The sequence below is a fragment of the Temnothorax americanus genome, unplaced genomic scaffold (genome assembly GCF_048541705.1).
Source record: "Temnothorax americanus isolate GAGA-0224 unplaced genomic scaffold, ASM4854170v1 Scaffold125, whole genome shotgun sequence".
Lineage (NCBI taxonomy): Eukaryota > Metazoa > Arthropoda > Insecta > Hymenoptera > Formicidae > Temnothorax > Temnothorax americanus.
Window position 1 is genome coordinate 1 of NW_027509259.1, and position 17,625 is coordinate 17,625.

The 17,625-nt window shown below is 41.9% G+C and overlaps 2 protein-coding genes across 9 annotated transcripts in view; one reads left to right on the forward strand and one right to left on the reverse strand.

Moving 5' to 3' along the window:
• Window positions 1-512: 512 nt before the first annotated feature.
• The window catches only part of LOC143893693 (GPI-anchor transamidase component PIGS-like), a 232,714-nt gene continuing 215,601 nt past the window's right edge, over window positions 513-17,625 (reverse strand). For all 7 annotated transcript variants that reach the window (XM_077399357.1, XM_077399360.1, XM_077399358.1 and 4 more), the window contains 4 exons: window positions 1,538-1,726; window positions 1,345-1,483; window positions 837-984; window positions 513-753 (listed from right to left, as the gene is read on the reverse strand). In XM_077399357.1, the coding sequence (XP_077255483.1) occupies window positions 736-753; window positions 837-984; window positions 1,345-1,483; window positions 1,538-1,726 (494 nt within the window). In that variant the 3' untranslated portion in view covers window positions 513-735. The remainder of the gene's footprint in view (window positions 754-836; window positions 985-1,344; window positions 1,484-1,537; window positions 1,727-17,625) is intronic.
• LOC143893695 (uncharacterized) lies at window positions 1,685-6,125 on the forward strand. Of its 2 annotated transcripts, XM_077399366.1 has the most exons (6): window positions 1,685-1,758; window positions 1,887-1,959; window positions 2,054-2,222; window positions 2,299-2,433; window positions 2,653-2,721; window positions 2,810-6,125. In XM_077399366.1, exons 3-6 carry the CDS (start codon window positions 2,064-2,066, stop codon window positions 3,125-3,127), a joined length of 681 nt encoding a protein of 226 aa, XP_077255492.1. In that variant the 5' UTR covers window positions 1,685-1,758; window positions 1,887-1,959; window positions 2,054-2,063; the 3' UTR covers window positions 3,128-6,125. The 2 variants fall into 2 exon arrangements, with proteins under 2 accessions (XP_077255492.1, XP_077255491.1); XM_077399365.1 differs by having other exon boundaries at window positions 1,733-2,222.

Here is a 17,625-nt window from a genome sequence, read left to right on the forward strand (position 1 = left end):
GCGTTCGCGAGTGCGCGCGACTCTTGGTGCGGTCACATAGACTGATATTTTTTGCGGAACGCGTATCGCGTAACCAATCAGAAGCGCAAATATGCGTAATCGAAAATGCGAAACGCTTCTAATTGATTACGCGGTTACGCGTTATGCGGAAAATACATGCCATGTGATTTCAGCCTTAGGGCCATTCTACAATTTATCGCAAAGTCCGGACACCGCCGCAACTGCTCTTCGCACTCCAATACAATAAAAAATGGGGGTTTTTATTTAAAAAATTACAACTGACCTTTTATACTCTTAATACCTACACTCAAGGTCAAACAAATATTACTATGTCATATGCCCCTTGCAACCCTTCAACTTTTGTCTAATTATAAGACATTTTTTGATGTGATGCATATTTTCAGAGATAACAGCTTGTAATACTTTCAATGCCCCATCCTGTGTATGTTATATACATAAACGTATACAGAGTATTTATTAATTATTGACATAGTGCTTTTGTGCAGGTAGAGCAGATTAAACTGACAATGAATACTAAAGTCCTGTATCATTTTGCGACTTTCGCAATAATTAACAAGAAATTAATTAATAAAGATCGGCAATTGAGCGTGCGTCCGTGCAATTCACTGACGAATAAAAGCGCGCGATGAAGAAAAGATAGCCCATGCAGCTTCATGTGCTGATTGTGGCTGATTGTGACGAAAATCACAAACGGAAAATAGAAGATTTTTCTATTCAATTCAATCCGCGTATCTGCCACAAAAAGTAGTACAATAATTATTAGCCACCCGATTTAAAAAAATTTGTAATACAATATGTTAAGAGGTTGCCGTTACCGTTTCTGGGATGCCTAGTAATAGTCGGAGCTGTGCCAGAAATGTGCCTACTATAGCAGTTTCTTCAGGAACAACAGTAACTGCTTCATCCTCTTGCGCGTTCTCACATACATCTGATGGTGGATTAATCAAAATCACGCCGCCCCATCTATATTAAATTGTACAAAATGTTGATAAAAATTAACTAAACTAATTTCGAAATATTGCATTTTTCAAAAAAATGATTTTATAGAATATAAATATTGTAGCAAAAAGTAAGTGTTTGTTCCGTCAATAATATTTAACCAAAAGAATATATTTATATCGACAAAAATTGGCAAATGTGAAGTTTTTATGTACCTTTGCCAATTGTTGTCGATATAAATATATTCTTTTGGATAAATATTGTATTACACAATATATGTAATAAATATAAACAGTTTTGTCATTTATACGCATTTAAAATAAAACTATAGAAATATTTATGATAATAAAAGAAAATAAAGCATGAATCAGGAGTGAAAAATACCTTGGAGAGAGGAAGGCTTCTACATTGCTATCCGTTCGCGATCTGTGCCCGCTGCGGGTGTAGATATGTAGAGGCGCGTTGTCACACGGTACCATATAAACGACTAAATTGATACACGGATGGAGACTAACCTGCGACGCTAAAATTTAATCAGATATGATTGGCGCGTGTACTTTTTGCATGCGTTACGAACCTAATTTTTTCTCCAACGGCGTCACGAGCTGCGGTAAGACGCTCTCGCGCAAAGCAAAGTGTCTGCGGCTTGGGCTACTGTCTGGTACACGTCTGGGATTCATATCTAACGGTAACAAGTACAGCCACTGTGATTTGACCGAAAAGTTACTCAGGATAGATAGCTCGTCTAGAAATGGTTGCATGTATTCTGCGAAAGTAAATTAAATTTCAGTCACAAATGTGAGTTGTTATACTAATTTAATGACGGTTAAAACTGTCGGTATAATAATAACCTAGCTGCAATATTTAATAAAAAGAAGTCATTGTGTAGAATGTTTAACAAAAGAATTTTTTAATATTTTGCGCAGCATGGGTAAATGGCATAGGGAAGAGCTGAGAGGGCGCGGCGGACGGCACAGGTGCGAGTAGCGCTCTAAAAAAGTAGGTATTCTCGTCCGCCATTTTGGATCCAATCATATGTGAAAACATAACCTTTTCGTAAATGTCAATACGCTTTTCGGTCTCGTATTCTCAGAGCTTCCAAAATGACTGGCTGCATTGCAATTAATTGCAATAATAGAAGCGAAAAAGGGTTTCAATTTTTTCGAATTCCAATAAATGTGGAGCGACAAAAAAAGTGGCTTCAAAATCTAAATCTTCGCCGTGAACAGTGGATATCAAGCAAGTCAGGTCGTGTCTGTGAAGTAAGTTCAACGCTGTAAAAGCAAAGTATTATTTGTGCCTCATTAAATTAAAAATTAATTGTTTTTGTTATTACAGGTTCACTTTGAGGATTCACAGTTCGAAAGTAGACGTATTGACGGTGTTAGGAAATTGAAGCCAAATGCGGTTCCTACTTTATTTTATGTTCCATCTCGCAGGATTGATTCACCTCCAAGGAAGTATCCATACAAAGTAAATAAATTTCTTGCAAACTTTGCATAATTAATTTATTTTACTGAATTTTATTATTCGAATTTTGTCGAATGTTCAGAATGTGGTAGTCGTAGATCTCGAGCTATACCGACTTTGGAATCGAGCTTGTGCTTTTCATCAAACTTTTCTTCTTTTCTCTTATAATTATAAATTCTTGAATATATGCAACATAATTCATAGCATATTAATGGTTTTCAGAAGCTACGAAGTGAAGTTGCTGGCATGTGTGCGCAAAAAGTAGCAGAAGTTCCAATTACTCCAGAAATGGTAATATAATTCGACACATTTGTGGTTCTTTTAATATAAATTGTTGATTTTTATTCAAAAAACTGTAACATTGTCCAAAATGTTGTAGAACATGGATTATGCTGCCCCATCAAACCATGATGTTTCCAATGAAGTGGAAGTATCCAGTTATATGCCAAAAAGTTTATTGTCATCTGACAGCGAGCAGACTGCTAAGATGCTAGCCGGTTCGTCTTTGGAGGAGGAGAATGGACACTTGCAATCGACGTTTCAATCTACACGGGTGGTAGCCGATTCGGTTCTTATTATCAACACATGTACTTTGCCAACTTTCTTAATGGCTTCACGTTTAAAGTCCCAAGCTAAAATATGTTACAAAAACAAAACGAAATTGAGCTATTGTATAAATATACTACTAGTAAATTGATATCGTTAAACTGTACTCTCTAAAATTTACTGCTACAAGAAAGTCCACAAAATATTCGTACATTTATATTATAACATAATAATTGTAATGTTACACTAAGTTTTTTGTATCATTCCGAAACTTTCGTGTATGTTGTATTTTAATACCGTAACCCTTGTTAGTCTTTATAATTTTGTAATGATCTAAAATGTATAGCAAACGATATGTGGTTTGTTGTATTCTTCTTCTTAAAAACGTATACAACTCGCGCGTGTCGTCTGTGTGCAGGAGGCTTCGGCCTCTTGCAATACTCAGGAAGGGGAGATCCCGGGGAATCTTCCTCGGACCTCCTCTCCATACAGCCGCCACTCGAGCAATCATGCTCATTGGCGATCCCGCGATCGCCCGCAGTCTCGCTCGCGTTCTGGATCGGCATCGTACACGGAATCGCGTTCGCGCTTGCGTTCGAGCTCGCGATCACGCACCGCCATTACCATGTCTTTTCCTCTTCCCCTCCTTTGTCCACAATTACGATATCATTTGCCTGCAAGAAACCCTTGTTAACTCACAATAAACCTCTAGACATTAAGGGATTCAATAATGTAAGATCTGATGCGGACACAGTAAGCTCAAGAGGGGTATGCACCCTCATTCGAGAAAATTACCCTTTTTCAATTTGTGATGTTTCGAGTATTGCTCATTTGTCGGTTGAGCTTGTCGCGGTCACTGTGCCATTCGAGGGTTAGGAGCTACTCGTTTGTAATATTTACCGCCATACAGGTCAAGACACTCCGGCCTGTTTTTACGAAAATCTTCTTAACTTTGCTCAACAATATAAGTTCATTTTGCTTACTGGTGATTTTAATGCACATCACCCAGACTGGCACGATAATAGAACGGACAAAGCCGGTGAAATCATCGCTGCCACTATTGCACACTACGATCTTGCCTTATTGAACGACGAAACTCCTACATTCGTCAACTTCTCTTCCAACGTTAATTCGGTCATAGACCTAACTATTGCTTCTCCTAACCTAGCCGCTATCAGCATCCTCGACTATGAAAAGGATAACGACTTGAGAGGCAGTGATCATATTCCAATCATTATACGTATCAATTGCCCGGTTATGCCCAAATTGAACTTCTCCTATAAGCTCAAATTCAATAAGGATTCTCTCGAAACGCTCACCTCATTTCTAATCAAAGAAAAGAACAAGAAAGAATCCATTGACTCTAACAACGCCACAGAAGCATATTTCCAACTGATTCAGATTATCAAAACTTGTATCGGATCAGCATTAGGGAAAAAAGACATCTCCCTTTCGAGCTTTCCGTCCAAAAGCAGAAGTTTCCCTGCTCCCTGGTGGAACGAGGAATGCGACAAAGCAATCAGTGAACATAAAGAAGCTGCATTAAATTTCAAAAAGTGCCACTCTTTTGAGAACTTGCTCAAATACAAAAAATAATTACCGATCGTGCTATAAGCGCTATTACATCATTCTATCTTTATCGCTCATCAGGTATAAATCAGGATAGAATAAGCAAATAGCGCTAATAGCGCGCTCCCCGAACGCAGCCTATATCTATCGATTGCGCCAACTCGCTACTACCCTCGCTTCTCACATCCGCCGTCCGTCGGTATCTACCCTCTCTCGCATGCCGGCTCGATCGAACTCACGATCGATTCCTCGTTCCCGCTCGCTCGAGTATTCGTTCCTTAGAGGCTCGATTCTCTAACGAGAAACGTATGCGCAAACTCTACTTTAACAGAGAGGCTGCAAATTGATTGGCTATCGCACAGTTTTTAGCCAATAAGCTTGCAGCTTTTCTGTTAGAGCAGCGCACTCAATTCCTCGACTCACTCTGTACCTCTCCTACTTTCCCCCTAGCCGCGTCCTCTTTCCACGTCCTCCCCGTCATCCTAACCTCACTTTCCACTCTCCTCTTCTCCCTCGATTTCTGGCCGCTTTATCTCGATTCTACCCTCACCTCCAATGTCACCGCTTCCTCTCAACCTCCTTCGTACCCTCCTTCAATCCTGCACTTCCACCTTTTCAAACAGCTCTGTTTTCGACCCTATTTCTACCTCCCCGAACTTTCTACCTGCTCCCCCGCTTTCCCCCTCGTTATAAAGTTTGTGAAAACTGGCAGTATTATTTCACATTATTATTTTGATTTACCATCAATATACACAATATATAATATAAAAAAATGTTTGTATCATTTTTTTATTGACCTTGTTGGGTTTGCCACAGTGATATCTCTTTTCAACTTTTTAATTTAATCGAATTTAAAACATTCAATTTGTGGGGCATACCGTACGTGTGTTTTGCCGATTTGCCAAAATTTTAAAATATATAGGTAATGCGACAATCAATGAAACTTCGGGAACAGTAGCGTTTTCTTCTTGCAACATGAATAACTGAAAATCTGTATTTCGGCTAATTACCGAGTTTATAAATATTTAATTAAAATTATCTGGGTGACTCACAAACCTTTTTAATCACACTTCATAACTTTTCATACAAAATACAAACGATTCCATATAAAAACTTTTATTAATTTATCTATTTTGGCTAAATGCATGGTGTAAAAATAAATAATTAATTACAATTAAACGAATGACTCACAAACCTTTTCAATTGCACTTCAAAAGTCTTCATACAAAATACAAACGATTTCATATAGAGATTCTTTAAAAAAACGTTCATTTCCGGCCAAGTACATACGAATGCCGTTCGCGAGAAATTTTTTCCCCATTTAAGGCTCCTGGGTACTCGTCGCGGCCATGTTGGAATGTGACGTCAGAAGCGAGAAATGACACGTTGAAAATTCTTGCGTAGTATTTCCAAATAAAAAAATATTTGTTTGAAATAACACTACAGATCACTTTAGCACATTTCAAAAATACTCCAAGTTGAGGTCTACCCCTTTCTCTTGACAGTTAATAAACAGCCGTAAAACAAATGTGATACGATGCAAGCTTGTGCGCAGGCGCATGACTAGATTTTCGGACATAATCTGGCGGACGTAGAAACATTTAAAAAATACTTTTTTAAATTATTTTAATTTTTTTAAAAAAATTTTTAAAAAATATTTAAAAATTATTAAAAAAAAATATTTAAAAAATATTAAAAAAATATTAAAAAAATATTAAAAAAATATTTAAAAAATATAAAAAAAATATTTAAAAAATATTTAAAAATTATTTAAAAAATATTTAAAAAAATATTTTAAAAATATTAAAAAAAAATTGAAGAAATATTTTAAAAATATTTTGTGTTGTATGGGTTATTACTCAGATGGGTGACTGCTGAGAAAATGAATTTTTTCAGGTAAGCGCACGGCTGGGGACGACATGGATTCGGTGCAGCACACGCTGGCACATTGTCCAGCGTGGGCAGAAAAGCGCCGAGTCCTACGCGCCAACGTAGGGCGGGCTCTCTCTTCCGGCCATAGTGGCAGCGATGGTCGGAGGGAAGAAGAAGTGAAAGGCCAAGCTAAGTTCTGCGGAACAGTCATGGCCAAGAAGGAGGAGGCTGAGAGAATCCGGCGCGGGAAGCAACCCGCGCCGGATCAAGCGGGCAACGCAGACGGGGGTGTCGTCCGGCGGTCACGAGGAATACTTCCTCGCAGGCACAGACGGGGACCCCCCGATCCCACGCCCCAACAACCCACGGGCGTGGAATGACACGGGTAATAGAAGAGCTAGGAGAGGAGAACGCGTTCTTCTCTCCAGTGTACAACCCTCCTGCTCTCTCTCTCCCCCGGCAACATTTGAGATCTTCCAAGTTAAAAAGACTACCGTGCGACCCCTGGCCCCTAGACTAGCGTCTACAGTTAAGTCAACTAGTGACGCTTAAGTCTGGTAATCGGGCTGGTCCAAAGCGCAGGGCTCCGAAAATCTCTGCGGTGAGCATTACCGGCAGTGGGGCGGGTTTTTCTTACGCGCGAGGCGCTCAGGACGCTCGGCAGAAAATCTCTCTGTCCGAGCTGGGAATTAAGGCGTCGAGGATACGGAAGTAAGAAATAAAAATATTTTTTAAATATTTTGAAATGAAATATTATGATACAATAAATATGTGTAGATTTTACACATACTTCCTGTTTATTACATACATTAAAAAAGCGCATGGATAAACAATACCCTTATGGAAAAATACACTCAACTTTTGGTGTTAACCGTTAAAAAAACACCTTAAATAGAAAAACCCTTAAAGTTGGGTGTGATTTCGGACCGCCAATTGAAGGTTAACCATCATTTGAAGGTTAAAAAGTTCTCTGTACCACTTTTTTCTCTGGCAAACAATCATCAAGATATCACAAGCTAAATATTGAAAAAGTTACAAAGTTTTCCTTAAAAATATCTCAAAAAGTATTAAGCAAATAAAAGAATTTTTCAAACAAAAGTTGTTCATATTAGTTAATAAAGAAAGATGGTACAATAAAAAATAGGGTTTTTATTCAAAAAATTTGACTTAGGTCTTATTGGGTTCAATACAGGCCCTGGATCCAAAATCCAATAAGATCGTCTATTGGCCCCCTTTAAACCTTTCAACTTTTATCTGAAACACTTCCAATAAACCAAGCCGTCAATTGACATTTAACGATGATTAACATAATAACATTTAAATGACACCCAACGATAAAGGAATCATGGCGACACTGATTAAATCGACATAGAACATTAAAGGTTAACACCCTGTTAACACCAAACCAACATCCAACGATGAGGATCAATCTCCAACCTACACTAAACATTGAGGCTTAATCCCCAACCTACACTGAGAATAAACTCCCAATATACACTCATCATTGAGGATTTAAACCCACAACTTACCTAAACCTTAATGGTCAACACTCAATCTACACCTAAATTTAAGTGTTGACACTTAACTTTGATGACAAACACTAAACTTACGCCCAAATTTGAGTGTTAACTCTCAAATTTGGGCGTAAGTTTAGTGTTAACACTCAAATTTGAGTGCTAACCATCAAAGTTGAGTGTACTTTTTCATAAGAGTAATATCTTTGAGTCAAGGTTTAAAAATGAATTTGTGCCTCAAGTTACTTTAAAACAACCTAGCTTCCAAAGCGCGGATCTAGCTCGCGGCTGGTCAGAGTTCGGAGTAGGCGCGAAGAAAGACACAAGACTCGGTTAAAATATAAAAACGTAAGGAGTTTATTCAATTAAGTGTGAATACATTGAAGTGATCGCGGACGTGATGGATATGTACAAAAGATCGCGGACACGGTTACGATAGCGGCTGTATACAGAGATCGCGGAGTAGACAGATATGTACAACAGTTCGCGGACGTGGTTACGATAGCGGCGATATACAGAAATCGCGGAGTTCGCGGACGCTGTTATAGCGACGATATACAGGGATCGCGGAGTTCGCGGATCGGCGGGCGCGCGGGCTCGCGGAAATGCGGTGTGCGATCGCGGCGTGGGTTGACGCGATATCGCAAGTTCAGACAGCGGCGGCGGTAATCGCACGCGGCGTTGGAGCGCGATTTGATGCAATATCGAGCGGCCAAAACCCTTAGCAGAGATAAGGAAGTACTCTCTATCTCCTGGCGCATCGATTCGTGTAGGCGGAAGGCGGCACCGGGTGGCCAAGACCCTTGGCGAGTAAGAAAAGAACTCTTACCCTGGTTCACTCCGGTGTCACAGCTGTTCGGATGGAAGATCGAGTCAACCGCCTAGATACCTCACTCGGCAGAGACAGAGAAAACTCTCTACCTCCTAGTTGTTCGACTGTGGGATTTCGGGATCCGTGAGCAGCGGAGAATCGGTCGGATCGGTTGCTGGCTCACGGCGGAATCTAAAAGTTAGCAACATTGCTCGGTTTATATACACCCGCGATGGTGTGTCGGCGTGGCGGGGATATACGCGACGGCAATCGCGCGCGCCGGGATGGAGCGGCGGAGCGTTCGGAAAGTACGGCGTCCCGACGCCGCGATTGCGTTCGGCGGCTTTCGGCCGTTTTCGGCACCGCTCGGCGCTCCGAGTTGGTTGCCGCGATAAGTCCGTTCGCGGACTGATACGCGAGATGATTTGATTAAAAAAGAGCACATCGTGCCTTGTCTCGCCCGGCGGGTGTTCGGCCGGGCGGCATCCGGCTGATGCTCGCCGGGAATGATGCGTTTCGGGACGCATCGTTACAACTTCTTTCGTACAAAAAAGAAATTACTTCTTAAAGCGCTACTTCTTTTTGATAATGCATCATGTCATTTTTCAACCGAAACTTTACACATTAATGGTATTACAGCTTATTATTTACCACCACACAACATCATTAATTCAACCATTAAACCAAGGATAATCGAAAATTTAAAGAAACGATATAGATCCAAGCTTTTATCATCAGTTATAAGTGAGTAGAATAGAAATATTGACATTATTACATTTTTGAAATCTATAAATATTAAGAACGCTATGTTGAGAATTATTTCTTATGCTTTCCGTGCAATGCTGTGGATAAGCGTATGCGTGTGAGTGTGAGTGTGCGTAGAGCTCGGTTTTGGTGGTCGGGCGCGAGGGAGCAAAGTCCATTTTTCCCTCACCTGGCGCTTTTCACTGTACATGCGAACCTTCACGAGAGAAAGTCAACGTAATAAAGTGACACGTGTTCTTAGTCTGGTGAGAATATCTTCGCATCCCGTCTTGGGGGTTGTTGCATATACTGTCCATATTAATAACAGGTTATGGGCCCAGCACGCCTGTTCAAATTGCGGGACGCAAAGTTAGTCAATTGATACGATATTCTCCGTTGTGTAAAACGGAAAGTCTCTTGAGGTGTGCTCCGTTCTGTGCAAAGACGGAATAGTTATTTGTGTAACAAGTGCGGGAAGTTGAGAATTGGACACAAGTGCGGATGATCGCACTCGCCTTAATTCTCAATCCCGCACGTGTTACACACCCTATTTTATATTACAAAGTGCGTGGAAAGTGGCCTATTGCGCGCGCGTCATGGGCCACTTTCCACGAACGTGTGATATAAAGGATTCGCGCCTGAGCCGTAGCAGCGAGCGGACGTTCCTGTTCTCTCTCCCGCGACTCTCCGTCATAGCATCCATGCAATATCGTGCCGGTTGGTCTTTCTCGCGCCGCTAGTGTATCTTTTATCCAGTGTTCGTTATTCTTTACTCGATTTATCGAGGTTTTTCGAGTTATTTCCTTCTTTTTCGGTTCGCTGTGCTATCTTTGCGAGAACAGTCTAGAAGCGTGCATCTGTACGGGGAGATGCGGACGGCTTCGTCCTCCCGCATTCTCGATCCCGGTGAAACGTCTCTCCCTCAACAAAGGACTTCGGCCTCTCTGAATGAGTTCGATATTTTCACAAATAGTTTAGGCAGCCGCGCAGCAATTTCGAGCCGCTTGCCCGTGAGCCCCATCAATTCCCCGCATATAACCGCTCTCGCTCTTCGTCGGGAGATCGTGATCGTACCGACGAATTGGCTAACGATTTATCGGATAGTCCAGAAAATCCCATGGGGGGAAAATATAAAAATAAAAAGCATCATAGATCTGGGACGGTTAAGGGGACAAACAGATCCCCGCCCCCTCCCTGTAATGACTCGATTGTTCCCTACAGTCCGAGCATGAACGTTTTCTAAAACCGTGCGATAGCGGCAGCCGCCGCCACGCGTAAGGGATCAAATTTCGCTGAGCGTAACGACGTAAACATCTCAAAATCTAAAGATCCAGTTAGCAATACAACAAAGCTGTCCGAGATGGTTCCGACCGATGTCAGCAATAATGATAATCCTCCCTCGGACTCGGCTATGGATCTCGATCCCGTCGTCGGGACGAGGAGGGTGGTTAAACGCGCATCTAAAGACGATTTGGTATCTGCCGAGAGAGGATCGTCATCCCCTGCCTCTGTTTCTTCCAGCAAGAAACACCGCAGGAAAGCTAACCGCTATTCTGCCGCTGATTTACCGCCCTTTATTGTCCATTCCCAATACGCGGAATCCAATGTCGCTCTCGACTCGCTTCTCATCTCTAAAATCATTAATAGAATTGACGAGAATATTCAAGAAATACACACAATTGGCAACAATAAAGTCCGGACCAAATTTGAAACATATTAGGCGGCTAATCGGGTTATCGGCCACCCATTGCTTAAAAAACACAATTTAGTAGCCTTTATACCCTCATTTAAAATCATGCGTATTGCTATTGTCAAGGATATCCCATTATGTCTCTCTGACAACGAAATCATGCAGGAAATTGAGTCATCTGTAAAAATTATCTTCATTCAACGTCTCAATCGTTGCGTCAGGAGAAACGGAGAATCAGTGTTTGAACCGTCTAAAACAATTTTAATTAAATTCGAAGGGCAAACTCTGCCTTCAGAAATTTCTATCTTTAAAACTAAACTAAAAATAGAGCCCTACATCCCCCAAATTCAAATTTGTTTTTCCTGTTTCCGATACGGTCATATCAGTTCGGGCTGTCGCAGCAAGGCAAGGTGTGGCAGATGCACGCTAGAGTCACACGCTAATAAAGATGACTGCCAAAAATTAATCTACCTCCGTTATGTATAAATTGCAAGAGTGATCACCTTCCCACAGCATCCACCTGTCCGGTTTTCATTAAACAAAAAAAATTGTCCAAACAGCGGCTGAACAAACATTCTTTACTTAGAAGCCCGCAATAAGGTTAAAAATTGTCAACCCTCAATCTACTCTCTTCCTCCAGAATTCAGTTCCTTGGATTCCTATCCTTTCCTCTCAGGCTCTATCAACTCTTCAGACTCCCAAAAAAGTACTCGCTTCAATTTCAACTCTATGCCCTCGCTTAATAGCTCCCCTCCCACATCTCTGCAGTCGTATGCAGAAATCTTGAAAAACGGTTCCCCCCGTAATCAGGGCAACCCAAACTCCTCTTCTCCTCAACGCAATTACACGAGAAACCTTTCCCACACACAAGGAAACAATTCAAATACTAACCAACACAACCTCAGAAAGGCGCACAACGCCTGCCTATATTCTCCACACGGCAGAGAGCAGACCTTATACTCCCAATCTCCTGTATTCAATCATAGTAACGCACCAGCCAACAATAGAGGCAATAACTCATCTTATAATCCTAATCCTCCCTTTTCTTTTGAAACTCTACATAGTCTTTTTAAAATCATTATTGACTTTGTCCGCAACCTTTCACAATTTTTCCCTGCAGTTAAAGACACTCAAATTTATAAAATGGTGCTTCAACTTTGCACCATCATCCCAGGTGTCTACGCCATTTGAATGCCTTCTAACACCTCCTCATTTATTGAAACTACAAGGGCGCTTCACTCAGGAAACCTGACATCGAAAGATTGTCTGAGTCCCATGATATTATTTTCTTATCATAACCCTCCTAAACCTCTTACACCCTTACTCCATTCCAGAATTTAAAGTAGTTCGTCAAGACCGTGACACTGGCCGTCAAGGCATAGCGCTGCTCATCCGCAATAATATCAACTTTACGCCTATTATCTTGGATAGCATCCTGAAAGTAGATGACTCTGTCAAAGCTATCGGCATGAAAATTTCGGTTAACAACACCAGTACCGCCCTCTTTGGACTTTATAGACATCCCACCGGGGTTTGTCCACAGAGAACCTGGCAAAGGTTTTTCAACCTGGCCAATTCCTTCCCTCAATCTCTATTCTTAGGAGACTTCAACCCACATCACCCCCCACTGGGAGGCCTCTTCTCCCAATTCGGCGGGACATGTCATTATGGACTCGCTGGACCGTTTCCCCTTTATGTTACTCAACCCAAATACGCCTACGTTCATTCCTCCCCCAGGCATTAAACCATCCTTAATAGATCTCGCCATCGCTTCTTGTAATTTTGTTCCTCTCCTCAACACTTGCGTGTTTAACGACACGCGCGGTAGTGATCACCGTCCGATCGGTATCACAGTAAATGCCAAAATTAAAACAAACTGTGTTTTTTCCTACAAGTATAAGTTCACCAAAAAACAACTTAGAAAACTCACTTCTTCTCTAGAGAGCAAAATGCATGAAATTGAGGCGCTTGTTCTCCGCAACGCGGACAATGAGCCCCTAAAACAGTACGACTCCTTCATCAACTCTCTGCAGGAGGTTATTGATACCATCTCCCCCCCTTCCAATACGCCCAGAACCAATAACGGCCGTAGCATCCAACAACAAAATAACACTCACCACAGTCCTCTCCCAGCCCCTTGGTGGAACTCAGAATGCGAAGAGGCGATCAAAGCAAGAAGCCGGGCGTGCAAAACTTATCGAAGGGACCATTCTGTTAACAATTTTTAGGCATATCAAAATCAAGTATCTGTCACCCGAAAAACTCTAAAAACAGCTAAAAGAGAAGGATGGAAGAGTTACTGTAACTCGCTCAATTTTATGACTCCCACACCGTCGATCTGGAAGATGATTAAAAGATTCCAAAATTGCAAATTAGCACCATCCGGAGATTCTTTCACGATAAGCGAGGCGCTTGCCGATGAGACCATGGCAAATATAACTCCACCCTCCTGTACACCAGACCGTCCTAACCTCCTCAATAATCAAACAAATCCCGTTGGTCCTCTGCAATGGCTTGATAATCCATTTAAATATGACGAATTCCATCATGCTCTCAACACATGTAAAAGCAATTCCAGTCCGGGACTCGACCGCATTGACTACAGAATTCTCAAAGCCCTTCTGATCTCCCTTAAGAAACTCCTACTTAGAATTACTAACAATATTTTTGCTGAAGGGGAATTTCCAGAAGCCTGGTCCCATTCTCTAGTTTATCTTATTCCTAAACCCCACGGCAAAGGAGCCCGTCCTATTGCTTTTACTTCCTGTCTACTCAAACTTCTTGAAAAGATGATCCTAAATCGCATTCATTGGTGCGCTGAATCCGGAACATCAAATCTTATCCCAGACCATCAGTTTGGCTTCCGTAAATTCCGTTCATGCTCTGACAACCTTACCATCCTTAACGCAGAAATCCATAACAACAACCTCCTTGGTAAGGCTACGGTAGCTCTATTTATTGACTTCAAGGGTGCTTTCGACAATGTTATTCCCCCCATTCTAATAGAAGACCTTATGCGAGCCAATTTTCTGTCCAAAACATGCCAGTTTGTCCAAAATCTCATCACAGAAAGAACCGTTCAATTTGTTACCCAGGGCAAGCTCTCTTCCCCGCGCATTTCACGCAAAGGTACCCCTCAGGGATCGGTCCTTAGCCCTCTCTTGTTTAATTTTTATCTCAGAAATATAGCCACACTACTTACTACACCCAGGGTAAAGATTTTGCAATTCGCAGACGACATAGTGATCTTTGTCTCGGCCAAGAAAATAAAAAAAGCCATCCGCTGGATCGAGACAACCCTTGATAATATTACAAAATACCTTTACAATCGTGGTTTAGAGATCTCTCCAAGTAAAACGCAACTGATAATTTTCTCCAAGCAAAAATTTTTTAATCTAAATCAATTTAAAGTTCAAATTGGCGAAGACATCATCTCCCCAGCAGACTCAGTTCGTTTTCTAGGCGTCATCCTTGATGTCAAACTCATAGGTATTCAGCATATAGACTCTGTCATCAGCAAAACCAGAAAGGTCGCGGACGTAATCTCAGCATTAAGAGGAGTTTGGTGGGGATCTCATTCTCAGCTTCTCCTTAATATTTATAGAGCCGTCTTGAGAGGTTACATAGAATATGCATCTCACATCTTCTCTCTCAAGTCCAGTCCTAAATTCCATCGTTTGGAAATAATTCAGAACAAAGCCATCAGAGCTTGCCTAGGATATCATATATCCACCCCCATTAATACAATGTTTGCGGAAACCAAAAAACCTCCCCTCAAGTTACGATTCAAACATTTAGCATCTAAATATCTCATCAAATCTTTATCTATTACTAATCACCCGGTAATAGAAGCCATGTTTCAACTGGCCATTACGGCGCAAGATAGACCACCTGACTTGGAGTATTGCCGTAAAAAATTCCCTCTCTTCGATCTCTTCCTAAAAGTAAAATCTCTCTTGCCCTACATTCACTCCAAGGTAGCTCCCTCTCCCTTCCAACACTCATATCAATCCATACTATTCACCCCCACTTTTTGCCATCCAGATTCTGACCTCTTAAATTTGATTGACAGAACCCCCAAACCTCTGGTGCAGAACATATTTCTTCAGGCGTTCGGCTCGATCATTCAGGATTCCACAGTCTTCTATACGGATGGCTCAAAAATTGATTCATTCTGCTGAGTTGGCGCCTCGTGTTACTCCCCGCAACTCCAAAAACATTTAATGTTCAAGCTCCCTGCCCGCGCCTCGGTCTTCACAGCGGAAGCCTGGGCGATATATAATGCTGTGCTGCTCACCCTTGACCTCCCCGGTTTTAAGTTCTCCATTATTTCGGATTCAAAAGTGTTATTGACGCTCTCGCCAATCCTGTTACGTGTAGGTCAAATTATATAATCCCGCTCATAAAAAACAAAATATTAGCAGCCCAAAGCCGTGGTAAGGAAATTCTTTTCATTTGGATCCCCTCCCACAAAGGCATCACTGGAAACGAGATTGCAGACGAACTTGCCAGAAAAGCCATTCGCTTTGGCACTGTCAACCCGTCATTCAAGCTACCCCACTCAAATCTCTTTATTGAACAACGCGAAATATTAGCTATAGAGTTTCAAAACTATCTATTTAACAGAGCTCGGTGCAAAGGTAACCACTTTTTTTTCAACATATATGTCAACACGCCTAAACCTTGGTATTATCAATCCGGCCTCAAACGCGATACTATAGTTACGATCTCGCGACTCAGAGCGAATCACTATAATTTAAACCACAGTCTTTTTAGAAAAAATATTATTGATGATGGCTCATGCGCTTGCGGCGACCCTGTCCAAGATATCAACCACGTTATATTTAACTGCCCCTTAACACATGATAAAGCAACTTATCTCAGACAGGCAGTTCACTCGAGCGAGGGACCACAATGTAGTGATATCTTTCCAACTCTCGCAAAGCAAGCCTACGCGTAAGATCTGTAGACTAATTATGTCTTTTTGTAGATCAGTAGAAATCAATTTGTAATGCGCGCGCTCGCGCGTGCCTGACCGACCGCCGGCTCCCCACCACCTGCCCAGTAGCGCTCCTTTTCGGTTTTCTCCCCTACCTATCCCAACACGACCTCCGCATCTTGAGCTTAAGTCTATTTTACACGGCTATCATCAGCAGCTATAAGCTACTCTCAGTTGGCAAAACATTCAGTGGTAAAAGCTGGCCATATTGTCCTCGAAATAGAGGCAAGAGCCAATTAAACAAAGAAGAAAAAGAAGTGTGATATAAAGAATTTTTTCGCGGCGTACTCCGTTCGTATAACGGAAAGACAAATCAGTCGGCATTCTCCGTTTGTGTTAAACGGAAAGAACAATTTGGTTTGAATACTTTGTTCGGGCGGAACGAAAAGAACATTGCCACGCGGGTGATACGTGAGTCGAGAAAAGATGGCGGATCTTCATCTGAAGCAGATTACGAAGTTCGACGGAAGCAATTTCCAACGGTGGAAATTTCAAATCAGCACCGTGCTGATTGTTCAAGGAATAAAGGGCTACGTCGATGGAATAATCCCGAAACCGGAGGTCGGAGCGGCAGGACATACAGATTGGTTGAAGAAAGATGCGACGGCCATGTGCACGATTTCGACAGCGGTCGAATATTCTCAGCTGGAATATCTGATTACGTGCAACACGTCGAAAGAGATGTGGGACAAGTTAATAAGTATACACGAGCAGAAGTCTGCTTCGAACTTGCTCCATCTCAACCAGAAATTCCATAGTTATCGAATAGGCGCGAACGACTCATTGTCATTCCGCGCAGAATGTCTCGAAAGTTGAAAACATGGCGCGCCAACTCAAGGATCTCAACGAGCAGATCTCCGATAACGCCATCATTGCAAAAGTGCTAGGCAGTCTACCCACGAAATATAGTGCTCTGGTGACGGCGTGGGACAGTGTAGCTGTCGAAAATCAAACATTAATAATTTACGAGAATGTTTGATAAAGAAAGAGAGTCGCCTCACGCAAAATGAAGAAACGGAATCAGCGTTTAGTGCGGTGAGTGGCACGTCTCGCCGCGGAAATAACGGGCGACAAGACTAAAAGAAAATTATCAAATGTTTTCACTGCAAAAAGGTTGGGCACATTAGGGCAAAGTGTCAAAAATTCATTGCTGAAAAAGAAAAAGGTGCAGATGAAACAAATGTGAGTGCCCTGATAGCAACGGTCAAAGCTACAGGAGAAAAGTCGGATTCGTTCGAGATATTTGCCTTCAATGCTTCTCATGACGTGAGAGAAGAGTTCATGAGAAAGGATGCACGCGACGTATGGTACGGAGACAACGCCAGTTCAAGATACATCACATTTCGCCGGGATTGGTTTTCAAGCTTCTCGGAAGCATCGGGCGAGATCATACTGGGCGATGATAGGCCATGCGCGGTAAAAGGTTGTGGAACAGTGCCGATTAAAAGTT